At 38.4% G+C, this 21,900-nt stretch overlaps 1 protein-coding gene across 4 annotated transcripts in view; it reads left to right on the top strand.

The window, feature by feature from the left end:
• PPP3CA (protein phosphatase 3 catalytic subunit alpha) overlaps nucleotides 1–19,537 on the top strand; it is a 176,859-nt gene extending 157,322 nt beyond the window's left edge. For 3 of the 4 annotated variants that reach the window (XM_039550611.1, XM_010411678.3, XM_039550612.1), the window contains exons 10-14: nucleotides 275–349; nucleotides 7,898–7,982; nucleotides 11,769–11,866; nucleotides 14,536–14,565; nucleotides 17,772–19,537. In XM_039550611.1, coding sequence (XP_039406545.1) covers nucleotides 275–349; nucleotides 7,898–7,982; nucleotides 11,769–11,866; nucleotides 14,536–14,565; nucleotides 17,772–17,965 — 482 coding nt within the window. In that variant the 3' untranslated portion in view covers nucleotides 17,966–19,537. The remainder of the gene's footprint in view (nucleotides 1–274; nucleotides 350–7,897; nucleotides 7,983–11,768; nucleotides 11,867–14,535; nucleotides 14,566–17,771) is intronic. The other variant, XM_010411680.3, reaches the window with a different exon arrangement.
• Nucleotides 19,538–21,900: the final 2,363 nt, after the last annotated feature.

The following is a 21,900-nucleotide window of genomic DNA, read 5'->3' on the forward strand; positions in this document are numbered from 1 at the left end:
CACTGACAGTAGCAAAAAGAGAGATCATTAGCAGATTTTTTTTTAAGTCTCTTTGTTGTGGTGTTCATAGTATTTGGAAAAATATTTATGGAAACTTGTACTTTTTATTAGCTACACAAGACACTTTCAGCTTCTGTTACTACAAGTCCTATTGTTTAAAAAGTGGGTGCTGTTATTGCACTCAATTTTCATTCACACTACTACAGCTAGAGTTGGCTCTCTGACAGACCAGGGAAGCTTATTATCAACATTTTGCACTTGTTTTCCATTTTAGTGACAGAGATGCTGGTAAACGTGCTGAACATCTGCTCAGATGATGAACTGGGAACAGAGGAAGATGGATTCGATGGTAAGAGCCTCTGCCCTTGGTTGAGATTGTTTGCCTTGAAATTACTTTAAAAGTTTATTTACTAACCATGAAATAATTTTCTGAGTCCCAGTTGAGTTCTATGCCACTGAAAGCTGCTGTTGTGATAGACTCCAATGGATTTGCTTACCGTGCTTCAGAAAGAATTAATGGATCTGCCCTGTTCTAACCCTTTTCTTCATCTCGGTCCTCTAGTTAAAAACTCTATGTTCCTCCACAAAATGTGGCTTGTGTTGCCACAACGGGGTCAGATGATTTCATGCAAAAGATCACAGGTATTCTCACAGTGAGTTTAATTATGTCAGTGAAATACTCTTCCTACAATGAAGTAAGCTTCTTGCAGAGCTCCTTCCCAAAACATTGGTACTGTGACTTTGGAAGACTTGTACTTGAAGTATTCCTTTAGTCACCTCTTTTGATGTGCTTGAGTGTCTAAAGGACTTTAAAAAGCAATAGAATTGTTAATAATAGGCATGTAAACACAGAGAGAAAATGTTCTAACCTGACATTGCTGCTAAAAAGAGAGAAATGGTCAGTTCTGTTACCCTTTGGGTTGAAGTTTATATGATGATTAGTTGCCTTATACCTGTTGGTTTGACTGTAAATGATACTTTGTATCTCACAACTTGTAGATTCTTAGAGGTCAATTTACTTTTTTAGACATAATTTTCTGTTAGGCTGTGCAAGAGTAAATAGCAGCTCTCTAAAATGTCCCTTCTCAACTGAGAAAAGCTAAAAAAATCCCATGCGTCCCTGTCATTCTTACTATGAATGCTTTCAGTGTTTAAAAAAAAACTATGAAAAGTAATAATAAATAATCTATTTAATAAAAATAGTCTATGAAAAGAACAGAAATACTAAAACTAATTTTAAAAAAGAAGAACCTGGAAAACTCTAGCACTACTGAATATTCTCTAGATGTTTTTAGGCAGAATGAACAAGGAGAACGAAGAACTTTCAAGTAAGACAAATATTTAATGAAGTTGTAATTAATAATTAAGCTTCTCTTTCAAAGTACTTATTTTTATTCTTTGGAACAGGAAGCTAGATCACAGGTTTTGCAAAATGTTTCCTTTGTGATGGAGAAGACTGGTATGGATGATAGTACTTTGATTTTATTCTGAAAAACCAGATGGAATTCCCTGTTCTGCATCGGCCATAGTGTGGACATGAGCAATTATCTTACAGGATGTGGGACAAAGACTGAATTATTGAAACCAGTAATCAGTGAAGAGAAGGAAACACCTGTTTGAATATTGTGCCCATTTTTTTTCTCATTAAATTTAAATAAGTCACTACTGTGTAATTAAAGTAGCATGTGAAATTGTATGGAGGCATATGATGAGTAAAAACTGTGTCAAGTTAAATACAGTAGCAACAAACCATGTGCTTAAAATCCTTGGCTCAAGAAAGCACTTAAGCACAGGCTGAAATCCCACTGAATGCAATGCCAAAGCAAAGACTTTATGGGAAAGATTTTTAAATTAATTCAGCCTTGGCCTAATACGTCCTTTTAAAGTTGTACTGTAAGCTTCCATTGGGCATAGACAGGCCAATGCCCGTAGTCTTTTTCTAAAATTTTGGAGTGTCATCATTCCCAATCCTAAGTGACAGTTCAGGAGCACATTTTCAAAAGCAGAATCAGAAATACAGAGGTGTTAGGGGTCTTGGGGAACAGCAGGCCTCTCCAGCTGTAGAAGGTTGCTGCATCTACTGTGTTTTTTCTGAGAGGAGAGTGAACCCCCATCCCACCTCCCCCCTCCCTGGGAGTTTTGCCATGGCACTCCTCCAGGCTTGCAGCATTGCAGGTGTCTGAGCAGGGAGATGGGCTGAAATCCTCTGGGCTCGCATGTGTGTGTACTGCATAACGATGTCTAACAGCAGTAAAGTTTCAGATGAGGAACAGCTAAGCCATTCCTGCTACTGTAACACTAATACTGTTATCTAAATCTGCTTTCAGTTTTTTCTGTATGAATGATTTCTCTGTGTAAAACATTATGGTAAGGAAGATACTAGAAATGTAGCTGTCTTTAGCATGTGTAGCTAAAAATTATAGCTGGCATATGTTCATGTCTGCTTTCCCAGATAAGCCCCTTGCAGCTGTAAAATGGGCTCTGTGACACTGGTGCTGCAGCTTGCTGTGGCCTCACACTTTTACCTGCAGCCCACTGGACATGTTAGGCTCATGGGAATCATGCACATGGAAGAGACTGAAGGATTCAGACATTAAAGTAAATTTGAGGTTGATTTAAATTTAAATAGAAGCTGATATCTGTGATGATTCCTTAGTGGGTTCTGATTTATTATCTATACAGCAAACAAAAATCCTCTTTCTCTCAGAGATAGTTGAGTTCCTTCTCTTTTTTCTTTTTTTTTTTTTCCTGATAGCCTTGCCTTTTGGGGGAGAGAAGTACGAGATGTATTTCATTTGTGTTCTCAGTGAAACAGACCAGAATGATTACCAGCTCAAAACTGTTTCTGAAAGGACTGTGTACTGACAGTCTTGTAGTGGCTCAGTATTTCCACTGTTGTTCTTCAGTCATTTCTCTCCAGCTTCCTTGAAGGACTAGTCCTGTTTACCTGCTGACATTTTTTTAAGCAGTATTTCCCATAGAAGGAAATGCCTGATATCTGCAACAGCAGATGCATTTTGTTTTATGGAATGATTCTTAAAAGTCATTGCTATTTTTAGATCATCAGTGGTTTGCAGGGCTTGTTGCTGATTTCCTTTCTCTCCTTGCAGTTTGAACATGCCCTGACCTGGGTTCCCACATGTAGTGAGAATGGTCCATCACTATGGTTTGCACTGATCATTCATTTGTTCCCTTTTTTTACACTTTCTTGCCCTCTGTCTTCCCCTCTCACTCTTTCCTTCAAAACAAAGCCCCATTAGTATTGCCTGACTTCACTGCATGGTGTTCTTGTGAGCCCTTTCTTTTTTTATTATTATTTTTAGTTCTGAGTCATGTATGTTGCATCTAGCCATGAGCAGGATGCGCAACAGCATGTATTCCTTTTTTTCTTCCCTGTCCCCCACCTTTTTTCTTTCCCCTAAGGAAACACGTCATGGGGATCTGATCAATTAGTTGTAGGCAGTTTGTATGTAAGCCTACTGTGAAAAAAGCCTAAATATCATAATGCCTTTTATCCCATATGTCCCTGCTGGCCTGTATTGGCCTTTTGGTTTCACTCGCTTTAAAAATGAGAGAACATGATAGGTCAAGTTTCCTTATCTCTGATAGTTTTCTCTTGCTGTACTTTCTCTTTCCTGTTTGCTGTGGTGGTTGCAATATAATCTGATCCAGAAAAAAATGTCTTGGGCAAATGTTAGTTCGTGTGCTGTATGTTTGTGCATCAAACATATCACTTAGCAACAGGAGCTGCAAATACCTCTACCTAGCCAGCATATAGTCAGAGTTCTGTTTTGTTTTAATTAGCAACATTTCTGGCCTTATGCATTTGATTAAATAAACTAAACTGCTAATTAAAAGGGTACAATAATGCAATAAACAATTTGACACAAATGCACTGCTTGCTTGGTATGTATCCTTATCATGATTTGGCATGAAGACACTCCTAAATTACCTACATTCTTTTTTTGTACTGCCTCCAACATTGTGGCTCTCGGCCTTCCCACAGAAAAGCCACTGTCAGAAAACAGCTTCCCAATACAGTGCTGTAGTTCCAGCCTAAAGAGAATGCCCAAGTCAGGCATCTCCTGCCAATCATAACCTGGTTGTGCTGTGAACAGTAGTATATGACATTTGCCGCATCACTTCAGTACAGTAAACTGTGCCTGGGGCCAGCTCAGCAACAACTAACAGAGACTGATAGAGCAAAAGCAAGGGCCTTGTCCTTAGGTCTGTTACTTACCAATGCCTTGATACTGGTGTTCATGATATTGCCTGATGAGAGTCTTAGCTTGCCAATGAGTTGATTTTTAGCTGGGAGAGAAATAGAGGGGTTTTCCCAGTGGTTTGTATTTGTTCTTCCTCCAAACCAGCAAGGCTGGGCTGCAGTGCATACTTAATTTCTGTGAGTTGGTGACAGAGTGGCATTTTAATGTAATCTTTGTATTTATTTATTCACTCTGTGATTTGGCCAGATGTGGTTGTTTCCATGCCCAAAGCATTTCTCCTGTGAGCTGTATTACTGCACATTGGTGTGCTCTGCCTCTGAACCAACCTAGATGCCCAGTGTCCCCAGAACATGTGTCGTGGTGCAGTTGTGCCTGGGCACCAAGTGCTGCACTTGTCTTGCCCTCAAACAGTTGGTTTTAAAATGCAGGACCTTGTACAGTGGTGGCATATGAATTTGCTCACTGAAAGGTGCTGGACCATTTGGACAAACACAGGCATGCAGTGGGTAGCACAGATGCTGGTAGGAGCAGCGGACAGCTGTGATAGTAAGTGCCTCTGTGAGATACCAGGTGTAAATAAACTGAAGGAATTGGTTTGATCCTTTTAACAAAAGAGGCATTATCATTCAGGCACACCTCATATGGCCATGGTGGGGCTGTTTTTGAGAAGTGGTTAAGCCTTATCAAAGCAGCAGCAATAATGTAGGAGAGTCTGGGTTTGAGGGGTGGTAACACCACTGCTGCCTGCATGTCGATTTCCTGCAAAACCTACTAACAAGGCTTTAAGCTGAAAAGCTTTCTTTCTTCGTTTCTTTTTCCTATCATTTTCAATCTGTTCCTTTCCTTTCGGATGTTCTCTGCTTAATTTGTTTCTTTTCTGTTTTTCAGACTTTACTTAAACATTACATTTCCATTGATGTTGTCAAATGTTCTCTGTTTTTTTTTATTTTCATTCTACAAACATCACTGATCTTTTTCTTTCCCCCTCTTTGGAATTCATAAGAAGATCCCATTTATGCACAGAAGAAAGGTACTCAATAAGTTGGAAGGCTTAAGTTTTATTAATTTTCCTAATGCTTAACTACGTAATACATATTAGGATACCAGTGAGAGATTTGGGGTTGACTTTTTTACTCAGCATTGTTTTGTATCTGTGCAATCCTGCATCTCAGAGTATTGTCAGCATTTATAATCTTTTTTTTTTTTTCCCTTGTTGTGCTTCTTAATCTGAACATTTAAATTACATTTCATATAAATCTTTCATATCCATCTTGCAGAGTCTGTGTTTGGATGATACAATTCCAAAATCCAATAGAACTTGTTAAACTACTGAAGTAAGATTTCAAAGTTTTTATTTTATCCCCCATATAATTTTTACACTTCAATTTTAAACTTTAAAAAAAAAATTCCTTCATGCAAAAAGGGTTTGTTTAAATATTGGAAGGTCTTTTAGAGATGGTTTCCAGCCTGAGTCTATGATTGTACGAAAGAAAGGTAAAATCTTAAGAGGATATCAGGTAATATTTGCAATGTTTGCCCGTAGCCAGTCTCAGGTTTTGGCCTATTTACTTTCACATAGGTGTGTGCTTAAGTGTAGCTTAAGTAATTCATAAGGATTTGCAGTAATAGTGAATTTCAAAATACTAAACTAGACACCCTTGGAATGTCAGTCTGAGATTTATGTATAAATAGTTAAGAAATCCAAATACTGTGAGGTTAGTGATATTCCATGAGAACTAACAGCAATAAAACATTCTGAGTATCAGGTGTGTTATTTAACAAATTACGTTAATAAAGCCAAATAGGATAAAAAAAATTGTTAGTAATATTTACTAAACATAAGCCATTTTCACAAATTTGTTGCATTAGGAAATTCAGTGAAGACCAAAATCTTGTATTTTTTAGTAACCTTTATGTGTATCAATGAGATCCAAAATACTCCCTTTGAGCCTTTTGCGTTTTATGATTAAGGGGTTTTTTTTCCATTCTTTTTAAGTGTAGGACACTGTATTTCACCTCAGTCGTAAATTATATTTTCAGTTCTCAAATCTTCTAGACTGTAGTCTTAGTTGCTGCTCAACTTTCTGAATATCCTTATAAGATATACCAGAACAGTGTGGATCTGTAATAAAACAAATAGGGATGGTGATACTTGTGGGGGAAGAAAAAAGGACAAATCATCCTTAAGTGTTTTCAGAGTAGGAAAGGCTGAAAACCATGTCTTGTGTATCTTGAGAGTATAGTTCTGTGAGATCGTAGTAACTGAGGCAGGAAGGTACCCCCTACTATTCCTGAAGTACCCAGCTGAATCAGTGCTGTTTTATTTAAATTTTTCATTAAGCTGTTACAAGTATATTTTATTTAATTCAGTTACAGCTGTTTCTCCCACTCCTTATTGTCTAGAATTAGACATTTATGCCCAAGTGTTCATATCTGGTTTTATCTTTATAGGTTTTATATATTTTCATTATATTTTTATCTTTATATGTGGGAGATTTGAAAGCCATCATTCTGAATATCTTTTAAGGAGAAAACTATTCCACCCAAAACCAGGACAGTATCCTGGTATTACATCATATCAGGTCCCACATTTTCCAATACACCATCACCTTTCCTGTTTTTGGTAGATAAACACACAGCTATCATTCCCCTTAAGTCTATGGGCTGTCCCTTAAAAAGTCCATTGAGTTCATTAATTCCATGACCTTGAGCTCCTGTCATAACAGTTTTTCAGGGCAGGAAAGATGGTGTGTGGTGGTGTGAGGTGTTGGATTGTTGCATGCTGAAGCCAGTTCTGATTCCATTACCACTTGTCCAGTTTCATCAAAGCTTATTCTTCACTAATGTGGTCCTCCTCATTTTTGCCCCTTTCTGCTTATTTAGCTTCCCTGACGGGCTCTACAAAATGGATCAATTTGCTAGGATTTGAAAACAGAAATTCTCATTTTTGCCCTTGAATTCTGGAGTAACAAAGAAGGAAGCATTATTGTGATGTGCAGTGGTGTCTGAACAGGCAGGAGTTGTCAGGCAGCATCCATACAAGTCAAGGTTACCTGTCCTTCAAAAACCTTTAGGAGAAATCTTCGTGATGTATGTGGTTATGATTGTGATAATTAAATGAAACTGGTTTTCTGAGTGTAACAGAGCATTTTCTTGGGGATGTGGGGGATCCTTATTAAAAGAAATTCTTTGTAATAAGTACTACTTTCTTTTTCCATTCAGGTGGTTCTCTCTTGCAAGTACAGACTTGGATTATATCCAAGTAACAAGTACACCTCAAACTCAGCTGAACTGTAGTCTGTTGCACTATACTTTTTTTTTTAAGGCAGAATATTGTGTGAGTTCACAAATTTCAAAGCAATTGTAATTTTGAGCAGGCCATAGCAGTACTTAGAAGGAAGTTGCTCCATGGAACTTTCTTAATTGCTGCCAGCCAACACAATCCTTACCATCTCATGATGGTTTCCAGGACTCTGCCCTTAGGTTTTATTATCTTTTAAATAATTTTTAACTAGGAGTGGGAAAAACAGTCTTTTCAGTTTTGACTACAAATGTGGCTTAGTTTGGCAAACTGTAGCATTAATATGATGTTTCTTATATTTAGTGTTGAGAGTATTTAGTGATGAATTGTTTACAAATCCCTGTAACTGTTTTTAATGTGTTCTCCATAGGAGCAACAGCTGCTGCTCGAAAGGAGGTTATAAGGAACAAGATACGAGCAATAGGAAAAATGGCTAGAGTTTTCTCAGTGTTAAGGTAAGGTTTTATGCTGGTTTGGATTTTTTTAGTGTTGGGGGTACCTTTGAGTGGTTACGTAGAGTACTCAACTGTTAAACAGCAAATTTGCTATTTAGTATACCACCCAACTGAGTTCTACTGCAACCTTTTAGAGATGGTTTTATTTATACAATGCTGCTATTTATTTTGGCTCTGAATAGTCTTCTTCCTCAGGCCTTTTGCTGAATATAAAACAGACAAACAAAAGACATCAGCAAAAAAAATTCCAATTATTATTTTTAAAGACTTTTGCTCACCAGGTGTACTAATTAACTTCTAGCCACTGTGAGGCAAGTGTTAGATGTGGAGAAAGGGTATGTCATACATCACCTCTCTTGAAAAACGAAGTCAAATGTCACACTTCGTCACCCACAGATGTTGCTACAGCCACGAGTTAAGATGACTAAAGATGAAAGTATTAAGGTCATTTACCTAGAAATCCAGGAAATGGTTGTGCAGGCAACAGCAGCTGTTCCTTTGGGCTGCACCCCCCCAAACACATGAACATTAGTAACTAATTGTTACCCAGTGTTTAGAACTCTCCATTTGATGTCTCTGAGCAGAAGAGAAAACACGCTGTACTGCCTAAGTCTAAATATAGAAAATACAGTTCTCCCTCCCTTTCAGCAGAGGGATTTTTTCCTCAGGAAACTGTATGTTGGTCTGCTGTAGTCAGTTGATGGTTATTATGTTTAGTGGAAAATCACGGGAGTTCTACAACTTTTACTGGTATGATAGCATGGTTGATGTAAGAAGAATAAATAAAATAGTTGAAGAATATACTGTTTCATTTCAGTGGAAACTCTCCAACTTGCTTGCTTTGAATGCAGCATGTCAGCAGTCGGCAGGTTTTCTGTGGGGCTTTTCATGGGCACATGCCCATGCCTTGCAGATTGCAGGAGCGTAGCTTTAAATAGCAAACTGAGATGCAGAGCTTTGTACCTGGGGCTCCCAAAGTGTTACAAGTGAGTTAATGGTGATGCACGAGCTGCTTCAAAGTGGTGCCCATAAAAAAAAAAGGTTGGCTTCATGCCTTTTCCCTAAACAAGATAGAGGGGTAATCAAGTGTTTCCACCTTCTCCTCTGTACCAAGTCTGGCAGAGAGCCTGGAGGTGGCTGCTACCACCTTCATGAAACAGCACAACTATTATTCTCTAATGATAGTTGAGCAAACAAAGTTTGGGAAACTTGGCTTTCTCCCATAACCTTGAACCACACCTTCTGGATGGACTGTATTTTGTTGTGAACCACCTTTTTAAATGTAGGATTAATTCAAAAGAAATGTGAAGTTCAGTAAGCAGAAGGATCTGAAATTGGATGATCAGCTGATATATTTGGGATTTTGCAACTTGGAGATGATTGACATCAGCTATGTGTCAGACTTTTTCAAAGGGATCTGTAGGGCAGAAGCTTTTCTGTGGTTTCAAGGATACAGAAGAGGGATACAGAATAATTCCTGCATGTGCTCTGTCGAAAATGATATGCATTAGCCTCATATCTTAAGTCTACCCCAGCCAAGACCAGCACAGCCTTTTACAATTCTTAATTATTGATGGTCCTGAAAACTTTGCAGGAAAGATTGAAGATGAAGAGTAGATTTGTTCTCCCTTAGCTTTAACCAGCAAATACAGCCCATCCTCACTGTGATCAGAGGCATATTCAGCAAATAAACAGGTACCTCCAGTGCATGGTTTTGGTGACCAGTCTTCCAGGGAAATGAGTGACATTTCATCCCAGCCTCCACTGCCCCCCTGGGAATACCTGATCTCTTTTCTGAGAAAGGCTGATTCTCTTCAGCTAGGTGCCAGGCTTCTAGACAGCAAAAATTGCACAAGGTTGATCTTGCAAACACTATTCCTATAGAAAAGCCTTGGATATTTTTTCTGTCTTGACAGCGTAATCTACATGTAAGACACAAGTATCAGGTAATTGTGTGTCACCCTAAGAAGACTGCAGTGGCACCATCATCTATCATCTATCTATATACCAACCTATTTTGGAAACCTTTGAAGTTCCTCTTTGAGTCATTGTGTTTTATGAAGTTTATTTCACTGATTCTTGAAAAGCTTTTTGAATGATCAGCGCCTGATCTGACCACCTGCAAAGGACTTAGTCAATCATCTCTTCTTCACACTGGAGTGGTCCCTTTCCTTGAGGATGCAACTTGAATGTAAAGCTGAAATAATTTCAGCCATTTTAGTTTAAAAATTAGGTATCAAAATAGTGTTGTATTGAGTTTCAAATGTTAAAAATCAGCTTTGCTGAAAATAGCCATCATAGGAAGATTTGCTTTAGCTAAATTGAAGACTTCACAATTCCTTGTCATTGCCTCTCTTCAACTTTGTTTCTCAAGTCTTACTTTTCTTTTGGTATATTTAGACAGGAGAGAGGTAAATAAAATATTTAAACAGTCTATTATCCTTTTTTTGAAATGGAAAGAAATGACATCAAATATAAATTAAGGAACATTGATGGCTAAAACATCTCAATATTTGTGACACGCATCTTTCTTGTGTTTATACAGTTAAGAGATAATAAAAGTACAGTCGATCAACTTAGCCCATGAGGGTGAAGCTAAAAGTGCCATTGCTGTTTAATTAAAAAAAGATCTGTAATGGACTGAATAATTGAGAGAAAGCAAAAGATTAGGTGTGTAACTGTTGATGATAAAAATACTGGGTTAATTCTGAAAACATTTTGCTCTTGTATTAGTTCCAATTGCTTGGGAAACTTGCAAGGAAAATGGTCACAATTTGAATTTGACTATTACATAATAAAAAGTGAGTGCAGGCAGAATTATTTTCAAACTAAAAATAGAACTTGAAGAGTACATGTAGTAGGTAAACAAGAGTTGTTTAAAATACGTGAGTCATTCAGGGCATGTAGGTCTAAAGAAAATTTTAAGTAGCAGAATTGCTGAAAGACAGTTTTTATAGACAAAACCACATTATCCTCAAGTGAATGTGGAACTAAATTCTGTCTTTGTGTTTGCTTCCTCCAGCTTAATGTCATTATATGCTTCAAAGTAAAGCACTTCAAAATAGGTTTCTCTTAAAGAATTGGGGTCAATTTTGCTGCTGAGAAAGTATGTCATCACAGGCAGCATTACAGTCCTTGTAGAAAGCTTTACTTAAAGGCTTCTCTGGATAGAGCTCCTGTATTCCTCTTGCCATGTATTTAAAAACTCTATGTATTTGGAGACCAGCAAAGCATATTTCAGTTTCCTAAAACAATTTTCTTGAATCCATATTATTTTTAGCATAAAAAATTATTAAGGACAATACTAGCAAGGATGGAAGTGCATATTAATTTTAATGAGCATTTAGCTGCCTTTCTTTAAGTGGCTGGTGATCATCAATAAATAATGCACTTGCCTGCTAGTGTAGACACGAGCAAACTAACAGTTTAAGTTGATTTTGGACCACACAGTGTAAAATGCCTGAATGCATTGTTGGCAATATCTGATTCTTCTGGTCCTCCCCCTCTCAGATTTGGATTAACAGACATATTGTTCCGTAGGTGCAGGTTATACTGTTAATGATAGTAGAGTCTGCATATGGTGTGATGCAAAGGTTAAGCATGTACACAGCAGTGAAGGGGATGTTATCACCAAATTCAGTCTGTCTTGGGAAGGAGATGGGAGATGACAAAATCATTGCTGGGCACGTGTAGCTTAAGATGTCTGAAACACATCCCATGTTTTTTAAAAAGACATTTCCTTACTTTTGGTGGTTTTATTTTTCATTTCTTTTTCAACTTTCGCAGAGAAGAGAGTGAGAGTGTGCTGACACTGAAAGGTTTGACTCCAACAGGAATGCTGCCCAGCGGTGTGCTCTCTGGAGGAAAACAAACACTGCAAAGCGGTAAGCCTGTTTGCCTGTGTGTCTTGTCCTGTGTAAAAAAACCAGTTGGTTTTCAACTGCAGAACCTAAGAAAAGTAACCACAGCTGTCTCAGAAAAAAAAACAATGAACAGAAGAAAACCAGGAAGTTTGTTGTGCTGGAGCATTTGTGAGCAGCTCATGTAATGCCACTTCTCAAGACTTAATACATACCACCGATTTTCAGAGAAAGGGGGGAGGAGGGAGCCCCTGAAAATCAACTGTTCAGAATGGCAGCTCAGGATTGTATGTGAAATGCACTCTCTCCACTGTTTGGAGCATCTTTTGGGGTGTTTTTTTAAGAGAAGCCCTTCATACATGAAGTATTGAAGGTTCGACTTAGATAATGACACTCAAACTCTTATTTTATCTGATTTGCTCTTCCTCATAGAGAATCACCATTGGAAAATGGCTCTAGAATTAGATTTTCTCTCCTAGAAATTCTAGGTGACAACATGAGCACAATTCCACTCTGATTTAAACCCAAGTGAAGGGAGGCTCTTACGAACACCGTGTTTGCCTTGTACACAAACACAGTACAGATTGACAGTTTTATACCAAGTGCTTGTTGTTACAGGAGATTGGGAAGTCTATAGTAGGGCTGCCTTTGTTTCCTTTTGGAATAAGGAGTGCAAAGTATTTAATTTATTGCTGGAAGCTCTCCTTTTTTTTTCTGTGTGTACTGCTGTGGAGTATATTGCAGGCACACATAAAGGTCTCTCATTTATTGAGGTTCTGTTGGCAGTAGATGTAAGAAATAGAAATGCTTTATAACCTTAACAGTCTCAGCCTCTTGTTTTCCTGTTTCCTTCCTGGAGCATTCTTTCTCTGTATTTTTCCCTTTACTGTCTCTCTTACCTAGAAGATTCAGGTATACAGTGGTAAACCTCCTTTTCCCCTTTTTTCCCCTTCTCTTTTTTCTTGTTGATGACTTCTGTGTTATGGACATAGTAACGTTCTGCTTTGAAAATGCTGCAATATGATTTCACAGGAGGCCTTTCTTAATCGGTTTGGGGTCTTTACCTAGGCTTTTCTCCACATACTTGCTTTACATTTCTCCAAAAATTTGGTCCAAGGAAACTGTTATTGTTGCCCTGGAAAAATGTTATGAATAGAAATGAATTTGAGAAAATTTCCAAATGTTCTTGTTAGAATGACTAAAAGGAAAATCTCCTCATACTGCAGTATTCTGGCTCAGTGAAACATTACTATACACAAGCTTCTGCATTAGTTAACACGTAGTGGCCCATTCACCAAATACTCTGAAGTGCATATAGTTTCTGTTAAGCACACATATTGCCATATGTATTAACAGAAAATATGAGTATTATGTTCTGTTGTGGAAGTATACATTTTAGTCGTCATTTTTTCTAATGTGTCAGTGCTGGTTTGGATCTGGTTATTCATTTTAATTTCTCATCGTAGTTACCATGTTTCCTTTTCTTTTAAGTTTGCATTGGTTTTGTTCCTTGTTTTTTTGCTATCTCTCTTGCTCTGCTGCTTGAGAGGCATAGGCTTACCTTGGTGCATGAGGGTTAAATCCTCTCATATCCCCATGCAGCAAGATAATAGTATAGATATTTTAGAATATATCTCAATCCATATTTAACATTCTAACTGGGAAAAAAACCAGTTTGTGTTTTATGTTGGGGAAAGCAAGACAAAAAAGAAGAAAGGATTTCCTAAAAATTTGACTTCTTGAGCTATTCTCTAAACCAGAGAAATTCTTGAAAATCAAAAATTCTTTTAAAATACTTGCTATATTGGATTGCATTTAATGATTTGCATCAGCTTCTAAATCTCTAACTGTAAAAAAAAATGCCTACCAAAGCTGATGGGTAAAATTCAAATGAAAGAATGTCTTTAAGAACAATTAATGGTTTCACAACAGTGGTAACATGGTATTCATAACATTGCAGCAATCTCCTGATTACAAGCTTTGCTCTCTCTGACCAGGCTTTGCAACTTTGGAGGTCCAGCAGTCAATCTTATGTCTATATCCATTGATTTAAGTAAAATATTAGAAAAATGTTGTTTTTCAGAGGCTAGTTTGACAAAAAGAAAGCTTACAGATGGAGCAGACTGGGCAAGGTTGCAAGCAGAGGCAAAGCTTTTTGAGTATCCCGTGCTGTGGGGATGTTTCTTTTAGTCAGGAGAGAGAAAAAAATAATTCTGAAAAGTTGTATATGGAATTCCTTTGCATTGTACTGGCGCTAGTACTTTTCAAGCTGATTGTGTAAGTTGTATATATTTTGTGCGATGGCTTTACGCCATTTTTTGTTCTCTTTTGACAGGGCAAATCAAACTGCTCTTAGAGCTGGGAGAATTATATAATGACCTTTTCAGGTCAGATGTGCAATATGGAAGACATTTACATTTTGTAGTTCTTTTGAGTCAAAAGAAAACTTCTTAAATGTGCCTTTAAAAACTTCTGGTTTGTGAAACTTCTGCTTTAAAACAAACTCCAGCTTAATTCAATCTGTGAATTACTGTTTTTGTGTAAACATTTCTCTGTGTGTCTGTTTTGCCAAAATCCAGCACTTACAGTAACATTAGTGTTATAGCTCCTTTGCTGTTCACTGACTTGTTCTTAGAGTTGAAATCCTCTGCTCATTTTTCTCATTCGTTTTGCTACCCCTTTCTTCTCTTCAGCTACTGTTGAGGCTATTGAGGCTGATGAAGGTAAATTGGCCAGTCCCCTTTCTGTTGGTGCCACAACAGATAAGGGCTCTGCTGGGTGTATTCATTTTGCCGTAGCTTGTACAGATTGTGTGGGTGTTGGGCTAACAATTGTGGCTCGGTATTAACCAAAATGTAATTGCTTTAAAGGGGAAAGTGTTTTTTGGTTTTTCTTTCTGTTGCTGCTGTTGAGGTTCTTCTCTTTCTGTAAGTTACAAACATGTTGGAATTGCTGTATGTTGAACTAAGCACTGCGTAATGCCACAGGAGGAGATCAGGGAACTTGGATTTCATGGGACATAACTTGGCAGCAGCTTGTAAATGCTTTGTGACACATAGCTCAAAAGGTGTGTGCTGGAGGCTGGCTCAAACTATCCTCAGCAATTTCTGGTCAAGGAAAACATGTAGCTTTTTATATATTCTCTCTTTTTGTTGGTTTTGTTTCTTTTTCCCGTTTTCCTTATTTTTCCTCAATTTGTTTCCTTTCTTTTAGGTCACTAGTAAAAAAAATTTTATTGGTCTTTTGTTACAGTTCAGCATGTTTCTGTTTCCCTTTAAAAGTAAAACAACATGAGACATTTGTCTGCAAGATGTCTGCTTCCTTTGGTAGTGGCAGTTTACACACTGGATATTTACATTATAGCAACCATTAACACAGGCACCATTTTAGGTGCATATAAAGTGACTGGCTGCCTTAGAAGATTTCTGAACGTTCAGTATTGAAAACTGGTGTTTTGTTGACAGACCTCTAATTTAACCCTTAACAATTTTTAATGCTACAGTTAAAATTGAAGTAAACATGTGTTGCAATGCAGATGTACAATATTTGTTCAGCATTATAAAGTTTTGGAAGAAGAATTTTCAGAATTCCCCTTTAAAACAAAATTCTTCAGTTGTATTTTGTTCTTGCCCCTCTCAAATTTTCAGTGGGAACTTTTTTTTTTAGTTAATTAAAAAAAAAAATCTGGTGATTATTGTCCTTTGGTAAGATGTGCCCTTTCGGCCAGTTGAATTTGTTTTTGAATTTTGTAAAGCAGTGAATAAAATTACAGAACAAACAAGTAAGAGAAAATACAACTGCTTTCTAAATAGCAGTGAGTAAGCTGCTATTTATGTTGGAATTATCTATTCCTATCAGCAATCTCTAATCTGCAGTGTGCATTCTTGTTGACAGTTTGGCTGTTTTCTGTGATTTTCTGTGACTATGTGTTGTGTTTTAGTATACTCTCAATGTAACCTGCTAATACTCGTTGTCTGACCAGCAACTACAGTAGAGCACCTTCCTTAGTGTTACAGACAATAATGTGTCTATTGGAAATACAGTCCCTTGAATGTGCCCCTGTGCCAGCAATATGCACCCCTCAAGTTAATTCTTGATTTTCCATCCTTGCTAGTTAGACGCTGTCACCATAGGCACAACTACTGTTCTACACAGGTGAAGCTTCTGATGGAGGAGAAGTTTCACCATTGGCCAGTTGTCCCTCAGGGCCCAGTAACACCAACTGGGCTGTGCTGCTGGCAAGCTCCAGGACATGGCAAGTGCTTCAGCTTCAATGCAGCCATCCATTAAATTATTGCTTTAAGGGATTGGCATAGGTGCTTGTTAGACATCTTCATTTTGTGGTAGAAGGTAAATAAAAAATAATAAAAAAAAAAAAGCCAACCCAAAAGGCAAACCTTAAGAAAACTCACTGTATGACCTGTTCTGTTTTCACTGCTCCGTCCCTGCTCACTTGACTAATCACCATTATGTTGTTGTTTCTCTGAGCTGAAGTATAATACATGTTAAAAACCATGCACTTCACAAAGTTGCAATGTAACATGTGAAACTGGCTAAAGAACTATATCCTGAGGCAAACAGAATCTATCAATTTTCACAGGAAAAGCTGGCAAAATCAACATGAAAATGCCTTTTCTTGCTCCCCCCAAAATACAAGGAGTGGTAGCTTGGCACCAGGGATCTTCTGGGGTTTTGGGGGTGTTAGCTTTTTTTTTTAATGGAAGTTACCAGCTTGTCCAGAGTCAGAACTGCATATTGGATGGAGAGCAGGCGTTCTTGGGCATGAAGAGAAGAGGGGAGAAGGAATACTGAATTTGATCTCTGAAACTCCCCTACCGTTTTCTCCCCGGGGAGTTTGCAGTTTCCTGGTACTAATGCACCATTTCTGCCCTTTGGCATGTTACGAAAGACGCTTAGCAGAAATTCCAGTTCTGGAAGTGCAGTGCATTGATTTGGTGCAGATAAGAGAAAAAACACACACAAGGCTATGACAGATTATCTATGGAGCTGTGACCTGCTGTTTGCCTGCAGTGCTTTTTCTCTCTTTTGCTTTAAATCTAAAGATCGTCAACACTTCAATTAGAGAGAGAATAAAATTAAATGAAAATCACAGTCTGTGAATACATTCCTCAGCCTGTGGCTTCCTTCTGAGGTTGGTGTGGCCTCACCAATGTCACTGCTAAAAAGCAGATCAAAAATCCTCAGGATCAGTTGGAACTTTGGTCCTTTGTCAGTGCGTTTCCTAAGCTAAACTGTACAAATATGCCAAAATTACAATACCCCTGATCTGTGTTTCATGGTGTTACTGCTGTTTGATTCAAGCTGCTGTCTAGAAGTCCAGGGTTGTATCAGGGAGGGTAATTTCCCCAAACAATCAACAAGCAGCTCACCTCTGTTGAGAACAGAAGGCAACTTGTTGTAGGGTCACCCCAGATCTTCCCTAGCTGTAATGTATATCCCACAAAGTGACCTCACTATGTTGTCACCATCTGGAACTAGCCAGCACTTTTTACATGATCTTTGAAGGTCAGGTGGGAGTTTTGCCTGCTAATGGGCATTAGGGCACAGTGTCCTTAAGGCTGTAGGCTATGACAACAAATGGCAACTCACCAGCTCATGGCTGTGCCCTCTGCATGGTTCCTAAGTGCAAACCGTAGTTTCATGTCAGTGTCTTGGCGTTCTAAGCCTGAACCCCAGTGGACAACAAAATACTGGAAGTTGATGGTATTGAAAACAATAGTTGTATTGGAAGGGACAGTGGTGGTGAACCCCCAGCTCTTTCTGAGTATGGTAAGGAGCTGGTGGTGGTGTCAGATCTTCTCACTGCCACCTTCCCAAAGAAGGACTCTTGCACTTGTTGCTAAATCGGGGGAAAATCTGCTGAGAATTTAATCTTGCTAATTTTATTTTTTAATGATCCTTTATTTAGCTATCAAAGGATTTTCACCCCAGCATAAGATCACTAGCTTCGAAGAGGCCAAAGGCTTAGATCGAATTAATGAGCGAATGCCTCCGCGCAGAGACGTGCCATCCGATGCCAACCTTAACTCCATCAACAAGGCAATCTCCACAGAGACTAATGGCACGGACAGCAACGGCAGTAATAGCAGCAATATCCAGTGACCACTGTCCGGGAGGGGGGTTGAGCTGCAGGGCGCAGTGGGGTTTGCTGCATGTCAGCACTGGGATGTTCTTGCCTCTGATAATAGCTTACTTGCTCTGGGGGCCAGGTGTTGGATTCAGTTTACAAAATTCATCTACAAAGAGATCGTCAACTTTAATTTGGTGGGAGGGCGGGTGGGGAGAAACACCTCCTTTGGATATGCCTTTAAATGCTTGTAGAAAAATGAAAGCTCATGCTGGTATATATTGCAAAGTTAGGAGAATGAACAGGTTTTCCTGCTACATTGGGAACGTCTAGCTATGTTACTGAAAGGCCTTTTATTATGTTACTGGACATGAAAACTTTGTTTAATTTCTTACTAACTATTGTAAGTTTACAGTTGCAGCACTCAACATCTACAACATCGAAACATTTTTAACAAAATGTACAAACTAAATAAGGACTATTTATTGATAATGTTTTGCTACTCTTGTCAGACAATGGCTATGAAATAAATTAGGCACTCTTTAAAAATACAGAGAAAAAAAGAAAAAAAAAAAAGAATGTTGGAAATTTGTTTAAAATGCCAAAAAAAAGAGAGAGAGAGAGAGAGAGTGAGAGCGAGCGAGCGAGAGCGACAGTTTAATTTTGTACAGATTACGCTTACCTCAGGTTTCTTTAGTGTGCTTCAATGCCCTTCTTTAAATACAACACTTACCTTACTAATTTGGCAGCAATTATCTTTTTCTTTGTTTAAAAAAAAAAAAAACTGGAATAATAACATTTATCTTTTTTTGCTGTTTATATTTAGGGGGGTTTGGTTTGGGAGGTTTTCTGGGGTTTTTTTTGGTAAAACAACTCTTGGTTGTGGCTTGCTGAATTTAAATATTTAAGAGTGGTGCATTTTTAAGTATAGTGAACAAGACACCATATTAAGTGCAGTGAAAAGCATCTATATTCTGTAAAAATCTGCCTATGCATGTTTTTTAAGAAAAAATGGCTGTATAGGCCTGTATGGGACTGTAATGCGCTTAGTGGTCTGACTTATACTGGAAATGTATGTATACTGGCGTACTTTATATTCTCTAAAAAGAAAATGCTTAATGCCTTTGAAATTTTGTAATCAAAAAAAAGCTTTGAAAAATCTAAGGGGGGAGAGTATTCTTAAAGTTTTTAAACATAAGCTTGTCAGTGCACATATAGATGGGTAGCATGTTTAGCAAACCTTGTGAAATTTAAATAAGTTTGTAGTTACATGTGAAATTCTAAATGCATGATAACTGTTAATGTCATAATGGTTTAGTCATTTTGTTCTGTTTTGTCATGTGCCACAAAATGTGTAATTTTTTCACTTTTTTCCCTTTGTATATCAGTTACGGGTTTCAACTGGTTCATTCTAAAAAAGAAAAGGAAACAAAACAAACAGTCCATTGATATTTTTTAACAATTGTATAAGTGCCCAAGTAATTCACTACAGCCTACAGCCTTGCCTTTGTAATTTGACTTCAAAATGTTGGCAATCAAAGCATGCACTTGTAACAATGAAAGAAGCATTTTATATTACTACTCAATAAAAATGTGCATGAACTTAAGCATTCTTCCCTTTCTTGCTGTCTCAGTGGCAGAAGCACACAGGCACTGCGTGCGTGTGCTTCTTGCTCTCTTTTTGCTTTGGACAGGAGAAGACCGCCAGTGTAAGAGATGAGGGACTTGTTTCACGATTCAAGGTCAGTTCTTTACTAAGAAATAAACCTGTATATTACCCAGCTGTTCTAGACTACTGAATGTCCGCAGACTTCCTCCAAGGTCTGGTTAGAACATTGGATTTTCACTGAAATGAGTAGGATGTAACCCACAAGTAGAGTGCACAAGAAAACAAGTGCCCTCTATGTGCTTTCCCCTTATCTGGAGTGCTTGAAAAGGTCAATGAGTATAATTTACAATGATTACAATTTCACATGTCAAATGCTCTCTCTTTTAGTCAGAGAAGAACTTTCAAAGCTCTGCCTTCTCACTTTCTCCCTAACTGTGCTCAGCATCCTTCCCCAGTCCATCATCCTGCGAAGCACTGACAGATGATGCCAAGTGGTGCAATGATGTGGGTATTGCCTTAGTCCTCCTTTCAGGTATCATTATTAAATATAGGCTCAGTGCCTGCTTTCTTATATGTTTTTCCCACTTTAGCTCTCCCTAATTTTGTAAAATATGACAGGTGGCAAAAATAAAGAGGCTTCATAATATCTGGGAGTATTTCAGATGTAATTTTTCATTTCAGATTGTGCAGAGGTACAGCACAGACACATAGAGTCTGTGTGTTCATCTGGCGGGTGAAGCTGTTTGTCCCTCTGGTTAACGGGCACGGTGTGTGCAGAGAGGAATGGTGACATTTTGCGTGACCACTGTGCTGCCGGCTGAGCCCAGTGTGTGTGCTCACTGAACACCACCAGTCACCTGAGGTAAGCTCTCCTGTGTAGACGTCCTGTGCCACACCCGGCAGCACTGCTGGGCAATACAGCAGCGTGTGCTGTCTGCTTGCATTTCACTTGGGCCCTGGCAGTTCCACCAACCAACCTGACAGTAAGAAAGGGGGTTTTTTGCTCAGTAGTGACTGCATAGGCCTCTCAGTTGGTAGATTTAACACAAAAGATCCATGCTACAAATCAGAGGTGGGGCTAGAAATGTCTGTTGTAGTTGCTGAAGAGTTTAATAGATAAGCAAGTCAGCCCAGGCTGAGTGATCCACTAGGGAATTTACAGAGTGTTTGGTCACAAAGGTGATTTTGGAACTTTTTATATCTCAGAAGAATTAGAAGTGTCCAGAGCATGCAAAATAGCAGTGTCCTGTGTATCCAGGTAAGATGGTCTGGCTCCTTCCTGGAGCAAGCTCCATCATCCTACCATGGGGCAGTTTCTGAATGGTTCCAAGGGATAGTCTAAGCTGTACTCAAATGTTCCTGGAAGGACCAAAAACAATTTCCAAAGCTTATCTTGTTTCAGGGCATCCAATCTCTTCTAACTTTCCTTCTTTTTTCCTCATGCAGAAGAAACTCTGGGTGAACTTGAAGAAGAACCCTGGTACCACTGAAGGCTGAGCTTTGGATTCTGTGGCCTCAGCAGTGATGTGTCATGCACTGGACTGTGTCTCCCAGTACAGATTTCTTCCTTCTTCCTGAATACCCCACCTTAATGCCCAAACTGTCATTGGTGCCTGCGTCAAGACTTACTGTATTTTTTAACCACTTGAATCCTGCTCTGTGAGATAGTGTTTGATACATGTCTTATATTTTATGCACTATCGTAATTTCGCTTTTCAGCTATTAAGGAGGAAGTGCATTAGCTCTTAGTGTACATTTTCTGCAGAAGACAACATTCAAATTTTGTCTGGGTTTTCCTCCAAAACTGTGGTAGATCTAACCCTGCTTAAGCTTGTGCCAGTGTTGCCAACTGTTGGGTACAGATAGAAATTCTTTCAGCATTTTCCTCTTCTGAAGCCTCTAGAGGAGTCCTGATCTCTCTCCTCCCTAGCTTTCATTTTTAGTGAAGTGGCATTCAGAGTGTGAAATAATGAAAATTTGGGGACATCTTTTGGGTGCAAGCTGAATTTGCAATTCTAGTCCTTAGAAATCAGTTTCCCTTCTTTTTTTAAGATACTGTTGCTCAGATTAGTCAGATTGATGAGTCTTCGCACTTCTTTGACTAGGAGAGGGATGTGAGAATCAGCTATTCAAAATGTTAAAAAACCACAAGCACCAAAACAACCATTTGAAAAATAGCTTGCAGTTTGCTTTCTTAGTTGCTTTTGGAATGATGTTTAATCCCCTTAAAAGTGGCCATTTTGGGCATGCAAAAGGATGAACTTTCTTGGTGTTCAGTGCTTTAGGAAAAAATATATCTACATTCACGTTTTCATATGTAAATGTTCATACTTGTAGGCACTTCCATGGCAGTAAAAAAAG

Source organism: Corvus cornix, chromosome 4 (genome assembly GCF_000738735.6).
Source record: "Corvus cornix cornix isolate S_Up_H32 chromosome 4, ASM73873v5, whole genome shotgun sequence".
NCBI lineage: Eukaryota > Metazoa > Chordata > Aves > Passeriformes > Corvidae > Corvus > Corvus cornix.